The sequence below is a fragment of the Trichosurus vulpecula genome, chromosome 1 (genome assembly GCF_011100635.1).
Source record: "Trichosurus vulpecula isolate mTriVul1 chromosome 1, mTriVul1.pri, whole genome shotgun sequence".
Classification (NCBI taxonomy): Eukaryota; Metazoa; Chordata; class Mammalia; order Diprotodontia; family Phalangeridae; genus Trichosurus; species Trichosurus vulpecula.
In genome coordinates this window covers 418,391,474-418,413,907 of record NC_050573.1, presented here as the reverse complement: position 1 = coordinate 418,413,907, position 22,434 = coordinate 418,391,474, and the positions used below count along the sequence as shown (strand labels likewise).

The 22,434-nt window shown below is 41.2% G+C and overlaps 1 protein-coding gene across 1 annotated transcript; it reads left to right on the top strand.

Annotated features, from left to right (window-relative positions):
- The first annotated feature begins 11,834 nt into the window (after positions 1–11,834).
- ESM1 (endothelial cell specific molecule 1) lies at positions 11,835–22,139 on the top strand. Its single transcript, XM_036749568.1, is given in 3 exon segments — positions 11,835–12,315; positions 16,858–17,004; positions 22,027–22,139. Coding segments are annotated over 3 exon segments (729 nt in total). The 3' UTR covers positions 22,128–22,139.
- Positions 22,140–22,434: the final 295 nt, after the last annotated feature.

Sequence of the window (22,434 nt, the reverse complement as noted above, 5' to 3'; positions counted from 1 at the left end):
TCCAATTGTAGTGACCTTGGCAGCAACCTATGCTGCCTCTGGAAATAAGATAAGAAGAAGAGCTTGTCCTAGCAATACCCTTCCCTGGTAGAAGGAAAAAGCCGCCAGGTGCCTCTGGCCACGGAACAGAAACAGCATTTAAGAACTAGACAGCATCTCAGAAATCATCTAGTCTTTTGTTTTACAGATGAAGAAACTGAGGCTTAGAGAGGTCACATGACCTGCCCAGTAAGGTGGTGCCAGAGCTGGCACTGGAACCTTTACCTAACATGATGTAAAACTGAGAAGATTCACTCTTGCCTTTCTGTCAGGCAGGACCCCAGGAGTCCTATGATCATCCCATAGTCTCCAGATAATGACTTTCCATTTCTCAATTATAGCCTTCAAAATCTGAAAATAGTCAAATGCCAACGAGTGGATGGACTGCAATGCCCTGCGGTCACCCCGACCTCAGCCAATGCTTTGCCTTCAAGCAGGTCCTCTCAGTGCCTTTAACAGTGGGGCATTCTTCTTTCAAGGTCTCAGTACAGTGTATGAGTGTGGAGGGAGGACTAGCACCTCTGGTGTGAGGGCTTGCCCAGCAATTTTCAAGGCAGTCCCTGATACTCAACTCTCACCTGCGGCTCCAGGAAGCTGTAGCATGTGCACTGGCTATCCCCCAGTGAAACCATCTCAGCAGATGGACTGGACCAGGTTGAGGGTAACCGACGGGCCTCAAGCCCATCAATGAGTTGGGGGGTGTCTATCCCAAGCATGTGAAGACTTCCCCTGGCGGATGAGAACAATTTGTTCCATCAGCCATGAAGGTGGCTGAAGCAGGTGCTATGGAGTGCTTAGAGCTTGGTCAAGTATCTAAGATGCCAAGGCCATCCAGCCATCCCGGGCCACAGCCAGTCCTCTTGACTTTTGTCCTGCTACTAGACTGATGACTCTGGACGAGAGAGTGAGGCTGAAGACTTTGTGCAGCTCCGCGTCACTTAAATCCAGTTCATGTACAAGTCATCACCTTGCAATGCCACCGTTCCTCTTTGAAAATGAAGGATGAAGAACAGTCTGTATCTCTCCTCAACATCTTGTCTGAGGAGCTGTGTTTCTTCCCAAGATGATTTTTGTCAGTTTCTCTTATGTATGTTCTTTTTCGGTCTCCCTCATCAACTATAATGTTCATGTAATACCTTGCATAAAAAAAATTCTAATGATTAGAGCTGTACTGAAGTAGAATGGGTGTAGCTAGGTGGCCCAATGGATAGAGCACTGGGTCTGAAGTAAGGAAGACTCATTTTCCTGAGTTCGCATCTGGCCTCAGACACTTATTAGTTGTGTGACCCTGGGCAAGTCACTTAACCCTGTTTGCCTCAGTTTCCTAATCTGTAAAATGAGCTGGAGAAGGAAATGGCAAATCACTCCAGCATCTTTGCCAAGAAAACCGCAAATGGGTCCATGAAGAGTTATACATCAAAAAAAAAAATGACCGAACAACAAGAAATAGAATGGACACTCTTGGGCAGTAGTGTGTCCCCTGTCATCAGAGATCTTCACGCAGAGGCTATGTGGCCACTTGTTAGGGATATTAGCATGTACAAAAAGAGACTGGATTATATAATATCTAAGTTCCCATTCCAGCTCTAAAATTTCTATGATAGTGTGGGCTGTGACCCCATTCTCTGTATACTACTACTGTTTCTTCCTTCTGATCTGGATTTCTCTCTTTCTCCTCTTGGTACAATAAAATAGCATCATTCTCTTCTCCCTAGGTGGAGACAATTAGGTGGTCCAGTGGATAGAGATCTGGGCCTGGAATCAGGAAAACCTGAGTTCAAATTCAGCTTTAGACTTCATAGTTGTGTGTGATCTTGGGCAAATCATTTAACCTCTGTCTCAGTTTCCTGAACTGTAAAATGGGGATAATCAATAACAGCAACTACCTCCCAGGGTTGCTGTAAGGATCATATGAGATAATATTCATAAAGCACTTGATACAGTGCCTGGAATATAGTAGGTGCTTAATAAATGCTTGTTTCCTACCCCTTAGGTATATTACAGAAGTGATTCTTATCTAGGTCCAGACTGGATTAGAAAACTTCTAAGGTTCCATCCAACTCTGAGATTCCATGACTTTTGCATTTGGCCCAATACCAGGTCTAGAGGAAAAACAAGCAGAGTACACGGATGGTCAATTAGAAAAGTTATCCCATTTCTCCCCCATTAGGTGTGGTCCTGGGCCCTCCTTCACATACAGAGCTGATGCTGCTGGTCTCCGTTGCTTGGACCTGTTTTTTTTCCATTAGTACTTATGTATTCACAGTTTCTCACTCAGCTCCTCTTGTGACTGACAGCAGGCTAGCAGACTGCCCGTGGTTAGCAATACAAACTAGGGGCATAGAATCTGTGACCTGGGCCCCACCGGGGTCACGTTCTAACACCAATACTGCCCAGCGGGATGTAGAGCAGCTCTCTTTGTTCTGACCCTGTCTCCCAGTCCTCATGGAGGATGCTGACTTTTAGAAATAAACAGGCTTTTCTGGGTAGAAGAAGACCAGAATACACAAGGCCCAAATTCAAAATGTATCAGGAAACCCAGGAAACCCACCGACGAAACTGAACCGCCTGAAAACTCAGGAAAGAGACTGAATCAATCTTCTGCTTTAAAAGTTCCATAGGTATGGATTCTGTCTTATTTGGGCTATATTGAGTTTCTGAATAGTGACATTAATTAGTGATACTGTATATTTGGCCACCTTCATCTTATGCTTCTCCTCACTGACTTGTCAGGCACTGGAAGAGGCTGTTAGTTGTGGTTATCGGAAGGGAGGATTTCTAATCTCTAGTTTCACCTTCCTTTCACTACTTGTTTTCTATCCACTTTAATGCTCATTAGGGGTCTCTTTAAGTTTATACCAGAAGAGACATGCTAAGGCCCTGCTGATGGAGTTGTAAAGTTGTCCAAACATTCTGTAAAATAATTGTGAACTATGCCCCAATTAATATGAAACTACTGAAGTTCCAACTGAAGAAGAGGTTCTGAATGCCATTAGGCTCCTTTCTTATGGCAAAGCACCTGCTGCTGATTCTATTCCAGTTGAGATTTACAAGGTAGGAGGTCTGACATTGCTCATACAAAAGCTAATTGAAATTTTTCAGGTTATTTGGCAAGAGGAGCTTATCTTCCAGGATTCCAAGGATGCCTCCACTGTCCATCTTTATAAAGGTAGAAGAAATAGATTGTCCTGTGACAATCACAGTGGGGTCTCTCTCTTAGTCGTTGCTGGCAAAATTCTTGCCAGAGTCCTCCTTAAAAGGCTTATCCTTCACCTGGAAGACAGTCATCTACCTGAGAGCCACTGTGGCTTCAGAAAGGGCCGAGGAATGGTTGATATGGCGTTTGCTGCCCAACAACTCCAGGAGAAATGCCAGGAGTAGAACAGAGGTCTTTACACAATGTTTGTAGATCTGACCAAGGCCTTTGATACTGTCAGTCATGAGGGCTTATGGAAAATCATGTCAAAACTGGGTTGCCTAGAGAGGTTCAGCATTGTACATCAACTTCATGACAGCGTGCTTGCCTGGGTTCTGGATAATGGACAACGCTCTTGTACTTTCCCAGTCACCAGTGGGGTGAAACAAAGCTGTGTGCTTGCTCCCATGCTATTTTTAACATGATGTTTTCAGCCATGTTGTCAAATGTTTTCGATGAGGATGAACACAGCATCAAGGTCAGCTACCGTACTGACAGTAAATTCTACAACTTGAAAAGGCTACAAGCCAAGAGCAAAGTGAAGGGACTGTTGGTGCAAGATTTTCTGTTTGCAGATGATTGTGCACTCAATGCAGCCTCTGAAGCTGAGATGCAACAAAATATGGATCGATTTTATGCTAATTTTGGCCTAAAAATTAACATGCAGAAAACACAGGTGCTCCATCAGCCACCACCACAACATCCACATGTGGAGCCAATGGTTACAGCAAATGGAGAAGTTTTGAATGCTGTGGATAAGTTCATTTACCTTGGTAGTGTACTTTCCAGGGATGTACACATTAATAATAAGGTTGATGCATGCATTGCCAGAACTAGCTCTGTGTTTGGGAAACTCCGAAGGAAAGTATGGGAGAGAAGAGGTATTAGACTGACTACCAAACTGCAGGTCTACAGAGCCATTGGGCTTACCTCATTGCTGTATGCCTCTGAAACCTGGGCAGTATAACAGCACCATGCCAGGAAACTGAATCGCTTCCATTTGAATTGTCTCAGGAAGATTCTGAAGATCACCTGGCAGGATAAGGTACCAGACACTGAAGTCCTTACTCAAACTAAACTGCCAAGCATTCAAACTCTGCTTCAGAGAGCACATGGGTTGTGGGTTGGCCACATTGTTTGAATGCCAAACATATGCTTTTGAAAAAGACTATTTTAGGGACAACTCACACAGGGTAAGAATTCACCTGGTGGTCAGAAGAAGTGATACAAGGAGACTCTCAAGGTCTCTCTTAAGAACTTTGGAGCTGATTGTGTGACATAGGAGATGCTGGCTCAGGATAGCTCAGCATGGTGTGCTCACATCAGAGAAGGTGCTGTGCTCTATGAGCAAAGCAGAATTGAAATAGCTCAGAAGAAGCGCAAGATGTGCAAATTCAGAGAATCCACCCCAAATATTCACATGTACTATTTGTGCCCGACCTTTGGTAGAACATTTCGAGCTCATATTGGTCTGATCAGCTGTAGTCGGACACACTGAAACTTGACTTTAGCATAGTGATGTCATTTTGGTCTTCTGCCAGAACAAAGGCCAACAACCACCACTAGCACCACTCCTTGGAATTGCCCCACAGAGGTCAAATATATAAGAAAGAAAAGTGTTCTTATTGCAGTACTTTTCATGATAGTAAAGAACTGGAAATAAAGTGGATGCTCATCAATGGGAAAAAGGTTGAAAAAATTGTGATATATAAATGTAATGGAATATTATTATGCCAGAGAAAATGACAAACATGAAGAATTCAGAGAAACTTTGGATGACTTATATAACCTGATGCATTCCCATATCATAGCAGACAGATGATAGACTGAAGGTGCAGAATAAGACAGAAATTTTCATACATAACGTATGATTTGATTTGCCTGGCTATGCTTGCTCTAAGGAAGGGGGTGGGAATGGATGTGAGTTAATGGAAAGTGAGAGAAATACAAAAGAAAGAACAAAAGGAAGAAAGGAAGGAAAGAAGGAAGGAAGGAAGGGGAGAGAAGGAAGGAGGAAGGAAAGAAAGAAAAGAGAAAGAGAAGGAAGAAAGAAAAACAGAAGGAAGAAAGAAAAGAAAGGGCATCCATAAAATTTTTAAAAATACACAGAAGTTCAGAAGGGGACATTAAAAAAACAGGACAATTTTGTTACTGCCTTACTAAATTTAACATGTAAAAAAAGTTACACAAGAGAAGTTCATGGTTTCATATCTAATCCTCTTTTTAATTTCTCTTAATATTACAAAATGTTTGTGTTTGTTGATGACTGTTAAGTTCATAATAAAATGGAGGGTTTTCCCCTTCTTTTTATTTAATTAACTTTGGTAGACAAAGATCAACTAATCAATAATCATTTTTTAAATATATTTTTGTTGATGTTTTATCTTTCTTATATCACCATAGTATCCCATGTATCACTCCCCTTCTCCCTTAGCCGTCCCATATGACAAGTAGTATTTTTAAAATCAATAAGAATTTATTAAACACCTACTCTTCTTCCAGAGGTGTGCTAGGTGCTGGGGATATAAAGAAAAAAAAGGAACCAATTCCTGCCCTCAAGAGCTTCCTCCTCTACCTCTATTTCCTATCTTGTTACTCCCCTGTAATCTGGCTTGATGATGATTTAGTATAAATTGTTCTCCTGGTTAAGCTTTTATTAATTTCTTCCATTTCTTATATCATCATAGTATCCCATGTATTCCTTCCTCTCCCCTTCCCAAGGAGCCATCCCATATAACAAATGGTATTTTTGGAGAGGGGAAAAAAAGTCAGCACAACTGATAGATACGTTGAGAAAGTCTGAAAACATGTGCAATATATAACACCTGTGGACCTCCCACCTGTGGTAGATTGAGGAAGTCTTCTCATATCTCTCAATTCAAGTCCTGATTAATCTCTATAATTTTATTACATTTTTATGTAGTTCTTTCCATTTACACTGTTGTAGTTCACTGTGCACATTGTTTTCCTGGCTCTGCTTACTTGTTCTGACTCAGTTAATATAGATCTTTCCATGCTTCTCTGTCTTCATTACATACACAATTTCTTACAACACTGTAATATTCCATTACATTCATGTACCACAATTTTGTTTAACCATTCCCCAATTGATGGGCATCTACTTTGTTTCTAATTCTTTGCTATTCCTAAAAGTGCTGCTATAAATATTTGTATGTGAGAACTTCCTTATCAATGGCTTCCTTGGGATATAATCTCAGTAATGGAGTCTTTGGTTCAAAGGGTCTGGACATTTTAGTCACTTTATTTGCATAATTCCAAATTGTTTTCCAGAATGGTTTTACCTTTCACATCTCCACCAATAACGGATCAGTATGCCTTAGTCTTCCAAACTCTTCCCACATGGAATGTTGTCGAATTTGTAGGTGGTGAGGTAAAACCTTAGGGTTGTCATGATCTGCATTTCTCTTATTATTATTAGTGATTTGGATTCTTCTTTCATGTGGTTGTGAATACTTTGCAATTCTTCTTTTAAGAAATGTTTGCTCATGTCCTCTTATCATTTATCTACTGGAGAATGGTTATTCATCCTGGATTTTCTTGCTGCTCTTCCATAATTTTTGAGAATTCCATTAAGTATTAATTCAGTTTTTCTTCCTTCCATTTTCCTGATTCTTTAAGTTCTCCTTAAATATCAAGCTCCATATGGTCTCTGTCCATTGATAATCTCTCTTTGTTATTTCTTCTGTTATTTCAAGCTCTCTCCCCATCTCTCTGTCTCTGTCTCTCTCATTGAATAGTGCACATTTCTTTTATATTCCCAACGTTTTCTTCTTCTTCACTGTTTCCCCTCCTCACTCTTTGGCCACAAAGAGTTGTACACAGATACCCAGAGTCTCATCACATTAGGTTTCATGGGGCCCTGGGCTGAGTCTTTACCCAGAGCAACTTCTTGGGGAGAAGATGAATGGCCCCAGCTGAGTTTCCAATCCCGTTTCTCTCTGGCATGGATATTCTTTTCCCTCTAGCCAGTTCTGTCCTACGCATGACTTCTCTTTACAATTGCTCTGCCCACATGGCCAGGCACAATTAGTGTCTGCTATATCTTATAGCATTAGGAGAGGTTCAATCTAAATCATGGCTGTAGGCAGACTGGGCAGAGGTGTTCACAGACAGACCCACGTGCACAGGTTGAAGAGGTTATGTTGCTGGTGACCAGTGTGCAGAGTGGACTGAGGAGCAGGGATGCTGAGTAGAGGCTCTAAGTATTTTATTCTTCATTATTATTTCAAGAACTTTTTTACCTTGCGTGGTATTTCTGTCTTCTTATCTTGTGGATTCAGTTTTTGGTACTGGGACATCATTCCTTTTTTCTTGAGTTTTCTGGATGGCAGAGATTTGTAGAAAACAACTAGTGGATGATTTTGCTGATCAGGTGATCCTTCCCTATCCCTTTTTTTTGGTTGTTGTTGAAATTATTTGACTGATTTTAAAAATCTGTCGTTTTCCAACATTGCCCTCTAAAATAGCCATCTCTGATAACTAAGAAGTACAGTTAAGTAAAACAAAGCAAGACATTTACTATTTGAAAACATTTGTCCCCTTTAAACCACCACTTCCATGCTGAGTAGAGGGAGAAAGATTTCTTCATTAACTATTTGGACTCAGAATTGGTCATTGCATTGATCTGAGCACTAACATTTTTAGGTGCTGTTTTCCTTTAAATTATTGTGGTCATTATGTAAATTAATTCTGCTTACTTAGCTCTTTATCATTCCTTCAGGTATTCCCAAGTTTCCTTGAATTCTTCGCATTTGTCATCTCTTAAGGTGCGATAATATTCCTGAACATTCATACACTACAATTCATTTGGCCATCACTTCATCGATAGGTACCTATTTTGTTTCCTGTTTCTGCATCTTCTGCTTTTCTTTATTAATACTCTTCCTTGGAGAACTCTTTCATTCTCATGGCTTCAACCCTGACCTCTGTGTTGATAACTCCCAAATCTTTATTTCTCCTCTGTTCCTCTTACTCACATTTCCAATTACTTACCAGATGCTTCTCAATAAGATTCCAAAACTTTTCGTCAAACTCATTATGTTTGATGATGATAATAATCATAATAATAGCTATCATGTACCAGGCACTATGCCAAGCACTTTATTAATATTATTGCATTTTATTTTCACAACAACCCTGGGAGGTAGGTACCCTTATTGTCCCCACTTTATAGATGGGGAAACTGAAGCAATCGGAGGTTAAATGACTTGCCCAGGATTGCACAGATATTCTTCCCTCCATCCATGTTCTGTGCACCAGACACTGCCAAGCTAATCTTCCCCAAGCTCTATTCTAATCCTGTCTCTCCCCAACTTAAGAATCATCATTGGTCACTATTGCATATTATATTATATCTTGTCAAAACCTCTTTGCTTGGCTCTCAAGGCCTTCTATAATCTGTCCCTGTGCTACCTACACTATTTTCTACTATTCCCCGACACAAACCTTGGTCCCATTTTTTTCTGCACATGCTATAGTCATTTTAGTCTCCATGCTTTTCCTCATGATCACCCCTCCTCTTGGAATGATCTCTCCCTTCCCTTCAGTTCATCCAAATCCTAGCCATCTTCAAAGGCCAGTTCAAGCCTTCCCTGACTAGAGTCACAGATATTCTGAGCTGGAAGGGACATTGGGTAAGTCACTACTTTCCTGGATCTCAGTTTCCTTACATCTAATGTGGGAATATTAAGCTTACCTTGAAGTTTCCACATAAAGGTGACCTATTGTTGTTGGAGCAGGAACATGAACTTAGAACTCCGTCCACTACATCATACTCATTCAACAGACTTTTCCCTGGTAGCATGGGGGAATGAGAACAATTTGTTCCAACAGCCATGAAGGTGGCCGAAGCAGGGGGCTGCAGAGAACTTAGAGCTTGGTCAGGCATCAAAGATGCCGGGGTCATCCGCTGCATCCCGAGTCATCAGCAGTTATCTTGACTTTTGTCTTGCTAGCAGACTTTGATGACTCAGGAAAAGAAAGTGAGGATGATGACTTTGTGAAACTTTGTCTTACTCAAATAAAATTCATGCACAAGTCAAGACACCATCAGGTGATGTCATTGGTTCTTTTCAAGAACGAAGGACGAACTGCATCTTTCAACATATGAGGCCTGGAATGAGAGTAACTCTCATCCAACTGTAACTGAACTAGGGGAACAAAGAGGAAATTAAGGTTATTTACTGCTAGAAGAGCAGTGCCCTTTTATTGACTAGTGTAAAACAAGTTGGAATTGTTTTTAGTTCTCACTGATCTCTTCTCTAAGCAGCTATAGTGCTGTTGCCACACAAATGCAATCTTTAATGATAGAGATGGTTTTGCATTGTTTGCTAGTTTTCTCATGGATCTTAGGCTTTTCCCATGCTGGTTATATGGGCTGAGGTGAATGACCACAAATTATACTTATTTTGTATTTCTTTGCTTGCTTTTCATTTCCTTCACCCCACCCCCACCTCCCAATGCCTAAAGAAGTGGGCACTCAGCCAGTCCTCCCTCGTTAAGGTTTCAGGGAGTTGTAAGTTTGTTAAGTCCGTCACAAGTCCATCCACAGACCTTAGCTGGATCCATCTCTGTCTCTTCTTAGTCTTTCCCAGAGGGAAAAAATGCTTTCTTTTAGGGAAGTTACTGTATTCATGTAGGGCAGCTAGATGGCACAGTGGATAGAGTGCCACAGGCCTGGGGTCTAGTTTAAATCTGGCTTCAGCCACTTACTAGCTGTGTGACCCTGGGCAAGTCTCTTAAGACTGTTTGCCTCCGTTTCCTCATCTGTAAAAAGATCTGGAGAAGGAACTGGCAAACCACTCCATTATCTTTGCCAAGAAAACCCCCAGATGGGATCCATAAGAGTCAAACATGATTGAAAAAACAACTGAACTGAATTGTATTCATAGAAAAACCTCCTGTTTAATGAGTCAGAATTGAAAAATGTTAAAACAGAAAGGAACCTTCTATAGAGGAGGAGACCGAAGCCGAGAAAGCTTAAGCCTCACATGCATTGATCTAGTTTGCATTGAGCTGGTTGTCTTGTTTTATGAAGAAATGCTTTTTTGCACTTTTGTTTCAGGGTCCTCTTAAGATCTGGCATGGGAAAGAGCTCTCACTGGACTTGGAGCCAGGAGAGACTTAGGTTCAAATTCTCCCTCTGACACTCACTAGAGGTGAGACCTTAAAAAAGTCACAATCTTTGAACCTCAGTTTCCATGCTTGTAAAGTGGTTTAACAGCACCACTTACCTCCCAGGGTTATTGTGAGTATCAAATGAGTTAATGTATATAAAGTGCTTTGTAAACCTTAAAGCACCATATAAATGCCTCAGGGTCCACCCCAGTCTTTATTTGAAAGTATCTAAATTTGGTCATTATAGAGTAGTTTCCCCCTCCTCCCTACCTCAGCTCTCCAGACCCTCAGGTCCTGCTAAGGAAGGCCCTTGTTCACAGGTGACACTTCAGGAGGTCTGCTTTGTCTTCTCTTGGGTCAACCACCCGTAGGCTGTGTAAGTTTGTTCTGTGGCCCGAAAGGTTTTCCCCTCCTCAGGACTTCCCTCTCTAGAGCAGTGTTCCTATTTCCCTGCTGGCTCCTCTATTTTCTTGGGATAGCTGCCTGGTCTTGGCATTTCTGAGTAAGGACTCTGACAGATGCCCCAAGGTGAGGGGAAGGACTTTGAATCTGCCTTGTCACTGGACAAGCAGGGCCGGTGATGGATTAGTCTTCTCCCCAGGCAGTTCTGGGTCAGTGGAAGTCCAACTGATAAGTTTTTTCCAGAATCGAGTAACCTAGAAACGCGGCCAGCAGGGGTTTTACCTCTTTTGTGACTTTTTTTTTTTGCATTAATTTTAAAGTTCAATCCTAGCTGCAATGCAACGTTCAAGAAGAGCTACAGAAATAGGCAGACACATGCTAAATGAATTGCTTTGGAAATAAGGTTTTTTGGAAAGGGGGAGGGAATCCAGCTAGAAAAAAATCCCTAACCAAATACTTAATTCTTTCTGAGCATTAAAAAGGTACAACATAACCATTTCTTCTTCCAAGTGACCTCATGGATGTTGAATGAGTTCACATCGGGCTGTGAGGTCCTCGAGATCAAGGCATCCCTTTGCCTTTCCGCGTAACTCCAGCGTTTAGCACGGTGCTTGGCACATAGGGGATGCTTAACAGATGCTTTACCGACTGAGGGCAAATACCGAAACGCTCCGTATTATTTTTTTAAGTGGAGCTTCTTCTGTCCCAGTGATTCACTTGGATTCCGTTTTCCTCCTGACTTCAGGGGCTCCTTCTGCAAGACAAAGCTTCGCTCTGTGAGGTGCTTTGTGTCAAAGCAGTTCCTGTCCTCAGTGGTGGTATGCAATCTCCGTTTTCTCCCCCTCCCCCTTTCGCAGACGTCCTTGAGCACTTGAGACGGATGTGAGAGGGTTTTTAGTCCTCATGCAAAACAACTAACTAAACATAACAAATGACATCAGCTTGGGCTTTTCAATTCCTGGATGGCAGCGGCGTGTTAATCCAGCCTTCATCCTGGATTTCATAAACTAAAAGCAAGAGAGGTTGGCAGGAGGACAACTCAGCCCGATTGAGGAAATTGATGACGGCGAAGCATGCGGGCAACCCAGCGTATAAAACTCATCCACTTGTAGCCCGATGCTCAGCTACGTCTTTCATTCTTGACGGCTGCATCCCGAAGCCGGGACTGCGGTGCTCTTAGTTGAGAGTTCTGCTTGGAAGCCAGCCTCGTTGTGCGCCAGCCGGGGAATCAGCCATGAAGGGCGTCTGGCTGCTGCTGACCACGCTGCTGATATCTGCGCACCTGGAGGTGGCCGGGGGCAGTGACAGATACGCAGTGGATTGCCCGGCGGACTGCGATCCCAACTACTGCAAAAGCAGCCAGCACTGCAAGCAAACCGTGCTGGACGACTGCGGCTGCTGCCGCGTGTGCGCCGCGTCCTTAGGGGGAACTTGCTACCGCACGGTCTCGGGCATGGACGGCGCCAAGTGCGGCCCGGGGCTGTACTGCCACTTTTCCAACCAGGAGGATGCTTTTGGTGAAGAGTTCGGTATCTGCAAAGGTAAACACGGGGCTCGTTTTGCCTGGCCCACCAAGCAACAGGTGGCGGGTTCTGCTCACTTCTAACGCGTAAGAAGGTCTGAAACTGCAAAGCGACCTCGACCGCCAGCGGGTGCATTTTACAGATGGGAAAACTGAACCCCAGGGGAAGCAGTTAGGTGGCATAGTGGCCAGAGCACTGAACCTGGAGCCAGGAAGATCTGGGTTCGAAACCCACCCCCAGAGACTTACTAATTGTGAGACCTGGGCAAGTCTCAGCCTCAGCTTCTTCAACTGTAAAATAAGTTCACAATATTATAAATTTAATAGCGCATATCTGACGGGGTAGGTAAAGTACTTCACAAATGTTAGATGTCGTTATTAAGTTAACTGCCGAAGGCCACACAGGGGGTAAATATCAGTTAGAGATATGAACCCAGGTTCTGTGACTGCAGTCTCTCCGCCGTTTCCACTCTACTTTTAATAAGGACTCTCAGCAAAGAATCAGGTGGGAGGCTCACACACTTAAGGGAGAAAGGATACAAGAAGACACTACAATGATCAAAGTCAAAGCTGAACACACACACACACAGAGAGAGAGAGAGAGAGAGAGAGAGAGAGAGAGAGAGAGAGAGAGAGAGAGAGAGAGAGAGAGAGAGAGAGAGAGAGAGAGAACGCAATGGTGGATCCCTTCAGTTTAGGAAGTCGATCAGAGAAATGCCATCAAAGGAAGGTTGTAACATCTTCCTTACAGGGCTATTAAAGACTAGCTAGCTCATCTTTTGTCTTGGATATTGTGTGCACCTGCCCTAGAGAGAGTGAGCTTTGATGAAAGGTTGTAGGGTGGAGACAACTCAAGGGAAATATTCCTTGGGGAGCAACAGTGAGGATTTAGGAATAGCTTGAGGGAACACCATCCCTATTCCAAACACTTGAAAAGCGTTATCTCTGATAAACAGAATAAAACTCAGGTCCCTTTAGACTAGAGCTGACCATTCAGAACAATATACAGGTACTAAAGGATAAATGAAATCTGAAGAAAAGAGAGAGATGCAACCAGGAACAAGAGATCAACCTCAGAAATTGGTAGGACAGTCTCTGTTCCCTTGGATCTGCTTATTAAAAGCAGAGGGAAGTGTTAGTAGAATTCATTACAACTTGAACGCTTTTTATTTGAAATATTTTTGAATCAAGTTTTCATCAAAAGACCAATGCTTGTTTAAAAAGCTTTACAGTATCGGGAAACTTCCTTCTCTTCTTTAGGAACTATGACAGTAGTGGAAAACACCTAGTAGGTGAAAAGAGCTAAAAAGTGATCAAGTTTGCAAATTAAAGAAAGCTTTAAAAAAATGAAAGCACTGAAACATTTGATATATTTCTTATCAATTTCCCCACTTGAATGCATTTGTAATGAAATTGTACCTTGGAAAAAAAACGCAACCATCTAGTATTGAGATGTTTAAGGTTATCTAATAATTCCCCAATATTTAGAAATAAACAACTTTCTCACAGAAAATGCCAACAACTAGGAAATGTATGCTTTAAATTCTAAGTAGCTGTTGTTATTATTATTATTGTAGTTATCATTATTATCTACCAGTGTAACCAATTTGAAACACTAGGAATGATGGAACTTATTGCAATATCTTATTTATTTGGGGAATTCTCTCTCTCTCTCTCTCTCACACACACACACACACACAGAGAGAGAGAGAGAGAGAGAGAGAGAGAGAGAGAGAGAGAGAGAGAGAGAGAGAGAGAGAGAGCTTTTGTTTGAATAGGATCAACTTTTCTGTAAATAGCAGGTCTTATCAGCCAAAAAGACCAAGGCTTCTTGCAAGGAAATTAGAGAGGAAGTGGTTAACACAATCATACTTATAATATAGTGAGTTACAGGCTGTAGATTGCTTTTCTCCTGGCATAAAAAGGTCTTTTTTATTTTTTTTATTTTTAGTTTACAACACACGGTTCTACATAATTTTGAGTTCCAGATTTTCTTCCCTCCCTCCCGCCTCCCTCCCCAAGACGGCATGGAATCTCATATAACTACCACGTATAACTTCGCATTGAAGCTTGTGTTTGGTTGTGTCTGAACGACCCCAAACATCCAGATAAAAACTGGTAGTTTATCCAAGTTTCTAGTCATCCAGATGTTTGATGCTGTATGGCCAAAATTTCAATCAGTCAATGAGTAGTCACTGAATCTCTGTACTATGTGCCTAGCACGTAGTCATCTTCTGGAAGACTAAAAAAAAAGCTTATCTGGGAATTCAACTGAATTTTTAAGCTGCCTCTGCTTGCATGTTTAGATTTAGCTTGATTCCCTTGAAGTTGTCTGCATAGGTGTCTTTCAGACCTCTCCACATCACCTCCTCCCATGTATCTTGTTTGACTGTTGTCCAAGAGTAACCAATCTTTTATACAGTTCTGATCACCCTTTGAAAAGGATGCACTTTGAAGCTCTTCATTGATGATCATAGAATTCAGATTGGAAAGGAGCTAAGATGCCATCTAGTCATTTTACAGAGGATAAAATGGAAGCCCAGACAGATTGGAATTAGAAAGCAGGCTATGTCACTCCCAGTTCAGGACTCATATTTATGTATCAGTTAATGCCATTTTTTGGGTTTCTTTTCACCTCAGCAGGAGGGGTTTTCTTGTTTCTATGTGAAGACCTTCAAGCAAGGTTAGGCTTCCCTTAGGTGGATGTACATAGCAATTAGCAGGCAACTTTAAAGCTTATTTAGTATTTATATTGGGCTTTAGGTTTCCAATGGGCTTTATCATCACTTTCCTGAGAGAATTCAGTTGTGTCCTACTCTTTGTGACCCCATTTGAGGTTGTCTTGGCAAAGATGCTGAAGTGATTTGCCATTTCCTTCTCTAGTTCATTTTATAGATGAGGAAACTGAGGTAGACAGGATTTAGTGACTTGCCTAGGGCCACACAGCTAGTATGTGTCTTTTCTGAGGTCAAATTTGAACTCAGGTCTTCCTGACTCAAGGCCTGGCACTCTATCCACTGTGCCACCTAGCTGTCTGTAAGTAATCCAAGTAAAGTCAGTGTTATCGTGCCCATTTCAGACTCAGAAAGCAACGAGTGGCCGGGGGGAGGGTAAGGAAAAGAATTTTTTAAAAAATCTGGCTCTTTGAGGGGCAGAGCTGGGGTTGGGGCTTTTGCTTTCTTTCTCCCCTTTGGAGCTGAATCTTCTGATCTCCATGTAGAGACTGAGGTTCCCATGTCCTGCCAATTGATTAGCAAGTAGACTGTGGTACAGTGGAAAGAGGGTTGAATTTAGATTCATAGACCCAAGTTCAAATCCCAGCTCTGCCCCTTATGACCTGTAAGACACCCTCAACTGTAAAAAGAGAAACTTAGACTAGATGATGCCTAGAGACTATTCCAGTTTTAGATTTAAAAACCAACCCTGTACTCAAAGCTAAGTACAAATCTATATTCTATAACCCCTGAGGTCTGGAGGGGGTGTGTGTTATTCTGTGCCTTCTGTTATTTGTCTCCCACCTCCATTTCTATTGGTTTTCCATATAGCTAACCTATTAAAAAGGTGGTGTGTATGTGTATGTGTACGTGTACGTGTGTGCGCGCGCGAAAGAGAGAGAGAGAGAGACAAAGAGAGAGTGAGAGAGAGACAGAGACAGAGACAGAAATGGAGGCAGAGACAGAGAGAACAAAGAGAAACAGAGACACACAGAGGGAAAGCCTGACTCCTCTTCAGAAGAAGAAAGAGAGGAGCAGGTATAACATGGAGTAGTGAAAATCTCATTGGACTAGAACTGAAGAGACATAGGTTCTAGCTCCATCTCTGACTCAGTTTCTTCTGCTGTAAAATAAGATCTTTGTCTCTGAGGTTCCTTCCACCTCTGAAATGCATTTTTTTTTCCTGGAGAAAATGGCTATATATTGGCAATTTTTCTTCTGTTAAATTTTACAGCAGGAGTAATTAAGGGAAGCAGCCTAACATAATGGATAGAGCACTGGCCTTAGAGTCTGAGAGACCTGGGTCTGAATCCCACCTCACACATTTACTAGTTATGTGAACATAGGCAAGTTACATCTCTTGGCCTCAGTTTCCTCATCTGTAAAATGGGGCTAAATTATACTTGCGACACTTATCTCACTAGGGTCACTGCGAAGATCAAATGAGGTAATGTATATGACATGTTGGCTACTAGGATCACAGATCCAGAGCTGGAAGGAACCATGGAGGTCACTGGGCCCAAGCACATCATTTTTAAAAAGAGGCCTAGAAAGACTAAGTCCAGGATCCAGATTCAAATTCAGTCCCTGTGACTCCAAGCTCTCCATTGCCCTATTATTATTAATACCTAAATTACCTAGGCTCAGCATTTCTGATCTGTTAGGAGAGTATTTAAGTTTGAATTTTACTTTTCATTTTTTAGGAAATCAGCTCCTATGCACTAGATGTGTTTAAACCAAATTGAGGTTCATCTTCAAATCAGAACTATTGAGGGTTTGTGTACACAGCAGCTAAAGAGTGGAAATAATCAGTGCCTCCACTAAACTTTTTTTTTTTAATCCTGAAGAATGTCCTTATGGTACCTATGGAATGGGATGCAAAGAGACCTGCGAATGTTCGTCTGGCATATGTGACAAAGTCACTGGAAAATGTTTGAAATTTCACTTTTTCCAGGCTTCGAGGCCTTCCAAAAGGAGACTGATGCCTTCTTCAGGTAAGAGCTGACCATGAATTTCACAGAATCAGAGTAACTCTGTCCTTGATCTAGCAGTCACTCTTTTGCTAATTGGTAATTTTTATTTTATTTTAAGGGGATACATAGAAAAAAGAAGAGGGTTTTATGTATTCCCCTCCACATATGTAACCCAAGGGGAAGGCAGGCTAGTTTTTGATGTTTGTTTTTAAAAAGGGGAATTTTTTTTGCAAGGTTTGAAGCACATTGTTTAAACATTAAGAGATTTCTTCTTTTTCATGTGAAGAATGAATCCTCAGCTGATTATTACATTTCTCCTATTTGAGGAGTTGCTAATTAGGGTATGGAAGTTCTGTAAATCCCTCAGTGAATTGCTTTAGATATTCACTAGTCAAAGTCACTCCCCTCCTGATCTCTCACAAAGAATGATTTCAACGATGAAATATTCAAGCCAGTACATTGGAAGATAACTTTTTTTTAAAAGCACCTTGATGCTCAATTATTGTATCGAAATGACCAGTCTTAGTCAATATTCCTGAAAATCTATAGGTGGTGGAGCAAGAAGTGTGTGAATAATGAGTAAAATTGTTGAAGAAGCACTTCATATATTGGGCATGTCCAGGCACTGGCCCAATCTCCCATGGTTTCCAGCAGAGTCCTGCCCATAGGCTTATTTTTATTGTAGGACTTTTAAAAATCTGTGATTACTTCTGCAGAGGCACTCCCTCTGTTGGTACTGATCCCCATCCTTGCGCATGTTTAGGAGCTATGGGTTTTATAGGTTATTGTGGCCTGGCATCCAGCCTTTCTGAAGAATACCCAGTCTGTCACCTTGGCAATGAGTTTTGGCCAGCCTGGTCCTCGAAGGGTGGTCAGCCCATCCAAATCCTTTCTAGGTTGATTGGGAGACCAGCCAGAACTCATAACCCACTAGCATAGCCAGGGTCATATTCACTTTAGAGTACTATGTTGATGGAAATAGGGCACATATTAAAAAATTGATAATTGTAAACTATTAGGTGATTAATTAATTTCATTTGCATTGGGAATTCCCAGTGAGGAAACACCAATTGTCAATGCAGATAAGCAAGTGGCTTGGAGCAGGGGTTCTTTTTTTATTATAAATTTATTTTTTATTTTTAGTTTACAACACTCAGTTCCACAAGTTTTTGGGTTCCAAATTTTCTTTCCCTCTCTTTCCTCCCCCTTACCCCCCAAGACGGCATGTAATCCAATGTAGGTTCTACATATACCTTCACATTGAACTTATTTAAGTAATAGTCTGGTTGTAAAGAAGAATTATAACCAATGGAATGAATCATGAGAAAGAAGAAACAAGACCAAAAAAGAAGGAAAAAAAAGAGAGCAAATGGTTTGCCTCCATCTGCATTCAGACTCCATAATTCTTTCTCTGAATGTGCATTGCTTTTTCCGTCATGAGTCCTTTGGAGCTGTCTTTGAACCTTGCATTGATGAGAAGGGCCAAATCTATCAAAGTTAGTCCTTACAGATATCATGTTTCTGTAATTGTGTATAATGGTTTCCTGGTTTGGAGCAGGGGTTCTTAACCTGTGCTCTGTAGGCACTCCAGGGTCCATGGACTTGAAAATTTGGATCGAAGAAAAAAAATGTCTTTATTTTTACTGAATTCTAAGTTAAATCTAGCATTTCCTTTAATTATGAATTTAAAAAAAAAACATTCTGAGAGGGCCTTCACCAGACTGCCAAGGGCCAGACCACCCACAAGGTTAGGAACCCCTATCTTAGAGAGCTGCCTGATGCTCTGAGATGATCAAAAAACTTTCTCAAGGCCACAGAGCCAATATCAGAGGGAGTCTTGAACCTAGGCAAGTCCTCCTGGCTCTATCCAAGCCAGCTCTATCCATCATGTCATGTTCGTTCTCTTAAATGGTTATCAGCTCATTTTATATAGTATTATCTAAAGGTACTAATCTTCACTATCAAGCTCTCTGTCCTACTGTCCTTAAATTGAAGTATTAGATAATCTCAAGTCAGTCTGGATTTTCTGATCACTTCCATTTCACATTAATTACAGCTGAGTTATGTAAATATATGCGTATATAATGTGCTTGGTAAACTTAAAAGTGCTATACAAATGCTAGCTATTATTATCTTACTGTATTTGGTAAATGTGCCTATTTCCCCAACCATAGGTGCTTTCTTCTCAGGTGCACGATAATACAGTAATACAATGTCCTCTGAGTTATTCACTCCTAAGATCACTAGGCTCACTAGAAAGGAAGCAAAACCTTTGAAATGAATTGTAAATCACAATGTTATTAAGCACAGGATTTTCTTTTCAAATTAATTGGTGTGGGGAGGAATTGGTGACTAAGTAAATTTAAGTAGATCCATGGAATATTTTATTTAAGAAACAAATATTTTTGCCAACTTAGTAGATCATGAACTGTGAGGACCATATTTTAGACATAGAAATGAAGTTATGTTCTTCAGCCAGGTTCTCCCTTTGGTGCCTCACTGCAGGTTGGGGTGTCAATGGCACACAAACTCTGGTGGATCCTACAAACCCTTACAAAGAAGGATTTGAGTATTGGCCTGCTGATCGACAGTACTTATCTCTTCCTTGAGGGTCTGCCCAGCCAAGAGAAAAGGGATTTATTTGACCACAGGAGGTTAAAATGTTTTGGTGACAGCAGATCCTGAAGATGATATTCAAAATATTAGAGGGACTGGAATCCACTTTGGTGGAGGGAACCCAGACTGAGGACCTCACATGTCCTTGGAGTATTGGATTGAAATAAGTGTTTGTAGTAAGCAGCTGATAAAGAAGGAGAATTCACCCACTTGTTTTTTCTTTCATATTTATATTTAACTTAGAGGGTTTTTTCCCCTTTTTTTACACCTTGGCTTAGAAATGGAGCATTAGCTGAAATTATGAGTGAGATATTTTTCAGTCTTTTAAAATGTTTATGGATTGTCTACAGAGCCCTTGAAACCTACATGGTCAATGTTTCATATGATTTGAAAATATCTTGGTCAGTCAGATTGCTTCCAGTATAGGTTTAAAAGTTGGGTGCATAATATGAGCTCTCTTCAGTGAAAAAGCACATTTCTTTTTTCATTTTTAGAAGTGGAGCAACTATGGATGCACACACTGTTAGACACAGTCCATTTGGTGGTGGTTGGAGGGAGCATATATCTGGAAATGAAGGCTATGTAAAAACAAAAATCACACATAAAATTTATTTTATGAGATTTTTCCCCCTTACCTATTTGCAGCTTTCTCTTCCATTTTGCTTTTATAAAATTCCAGGGTCAGAAAGACCACAAGGGATCCTCTTGCTCATTCTGCCCTACTAAGCTACCCCAGATAAGGATCTAATCCTATCCTCTGTCCTTTTTGTCATTTTACAAAGAAGGAGATTCCATGGCCTCCCAATATAGTCTAGTCTAGGGTTTAACAATCCTCAATGGCAGGAAATTCTTCTGGATGTCTAGCCTACATCCTTCATGCTGCAACATAGACACCATTTCCTCTTGTTCAATTCTCCATAGGAAATGAAGAACAGCTGATTTCCCTGGGTTTTATCTCACTCTCCTCTTTTCTTGACAGGTTACACAAAGACCTTTAGTTCCATCTTAATCCCTTGTGTGCAAATTCATTTTGGGATTGGAGACTAAGTATGAATGAAATTTTAAAAAAAAGCTTCTGCACCCTCTGCCCCAGCTCTTTTTGGAGACTTACAAACCTCAAGTAGCCTTTCTCCCTTCTTTTCCCATTGAGCATTTCCCTAGCTTGACCCAAGGGGCAAGATCATTGTTCATATGTGACTGAGAGACCTGCTTTATTTCTGACTGAGAGCATGAATTTCTGGAACTCTCATGTGAGCTAATTCTCAGGGATCATAGCACCAAGTGGTACCGATTTTTTCATAGTAACCAAGCCTTTGTAGCCAGAACTGGGTCCCCAGGGGGACTACATATTCCTGGTTTTCCTTCTTTTTACAGATGAAGAAACTGAGGCCCTATGAGTTTAGGTGATTTGTCCAAAGTGACATAGGATTCAATTCCAGATCTTTCTGACACTTAAGTCCAATGCCAGATACCATGCATAATGTCTCTATGCACCTAAACAGCTGCCTGAGTGGTCTAAGAATTGGAAATATACCATAGGCTTAAGGTATATGGGCTTAAGAATATGGAAAAATGACACTGTTCAGTTCAGAGCCTTAGAGTACATAAGCTACCATTATGACTTCATAGCTCATCTGGTCCCTACTTGAAACAGCGGTCCCTCTACTTCTGAATTCTGTAAGACTGATTTAGCATAAAAAACTAGCATCTGTGGAAAATTCTAGATTACAATGGACCTCTTAGAAAGATTGTTGTTTGTCTTTTGTTCTTGAAAAGGACCATGACATTAGGAGGAGATGCCATAACTTGCAAATGAATTGGATTTAAGTGAGGGAGGGCTGTACAAAGTCACCATCTGGATCCAGCGGCAGGATATAGATCAAGACAACTGGAGCTTGCCCAGCCTTAGGAAGATACCATGACAGCTATGTGTTTAGATCTGTAGATACCCAGGAAACATGAGCAGCAAGAGGATGCTAGACTTAGTGACAGAAAAATCTGAGTTCAAATCTCACCTCAGACACTAGCCGAGTGTAATTCTGGACAAATCATTCAGTGTCTCACAGTGTCATTTTATTCATCTATTAAAAAAAAAGCACCTCCCTTAAAGGGTTGTTGTGAGGACCAAGTGAGATCATCAATTATTGAGCATTTATGAAGTTCTTATTATGAGCTAGGCACTGTGCTAGCTTCTGGTGAAACAAATATAAATAACAAAATAGTTTGTACTCTCAAGAAGTTGTAAAGCATTTTGCAAACCATAGGTGCTATATGAATGCCAGCAATTATTATAACATGGTTGAATAGGCAAATATTTTCCCGCAAATGGAGGATTTCAAGCACAAAGTGAAAACTTTCTCAGAAATGTCTGTGACCTATGGATGTATCACAGACAGTTGGGTCTGATTTTTGTTTTTGACCTTACAGATCACGACATGGCTTCTGGAGACGGCAATGCAGTCAAAGATCAATTTGTGAAAAACAATGCAGGTCACCCTCCAGAAACGAAATGGTTAAAGCCTCGCTGATATTGGGTATGGTTTGATGGGACAGCCAGAGAGTACTCCCCTTGAAGATTGTTCAATACACAGTTGCACATTTTCAAGAGCAATCTAGCTTATCCAATAGGAAAATCTGACTTCTGGAGACCAATTGTGATCTAGTGTGACTCCAGTGGGGTTGGGGGTGGGGGGTGGGGAGAAAGATTACTTACATTCTGTAAAATGCATATGGCTGAACACTTTTAGATATTTGTCTTGATAAGTATTTGAACACTAGACATATTCTAGATCTGTTAGATATATAGCAATAATGAAGAAGTAAAAGAAAAGATGG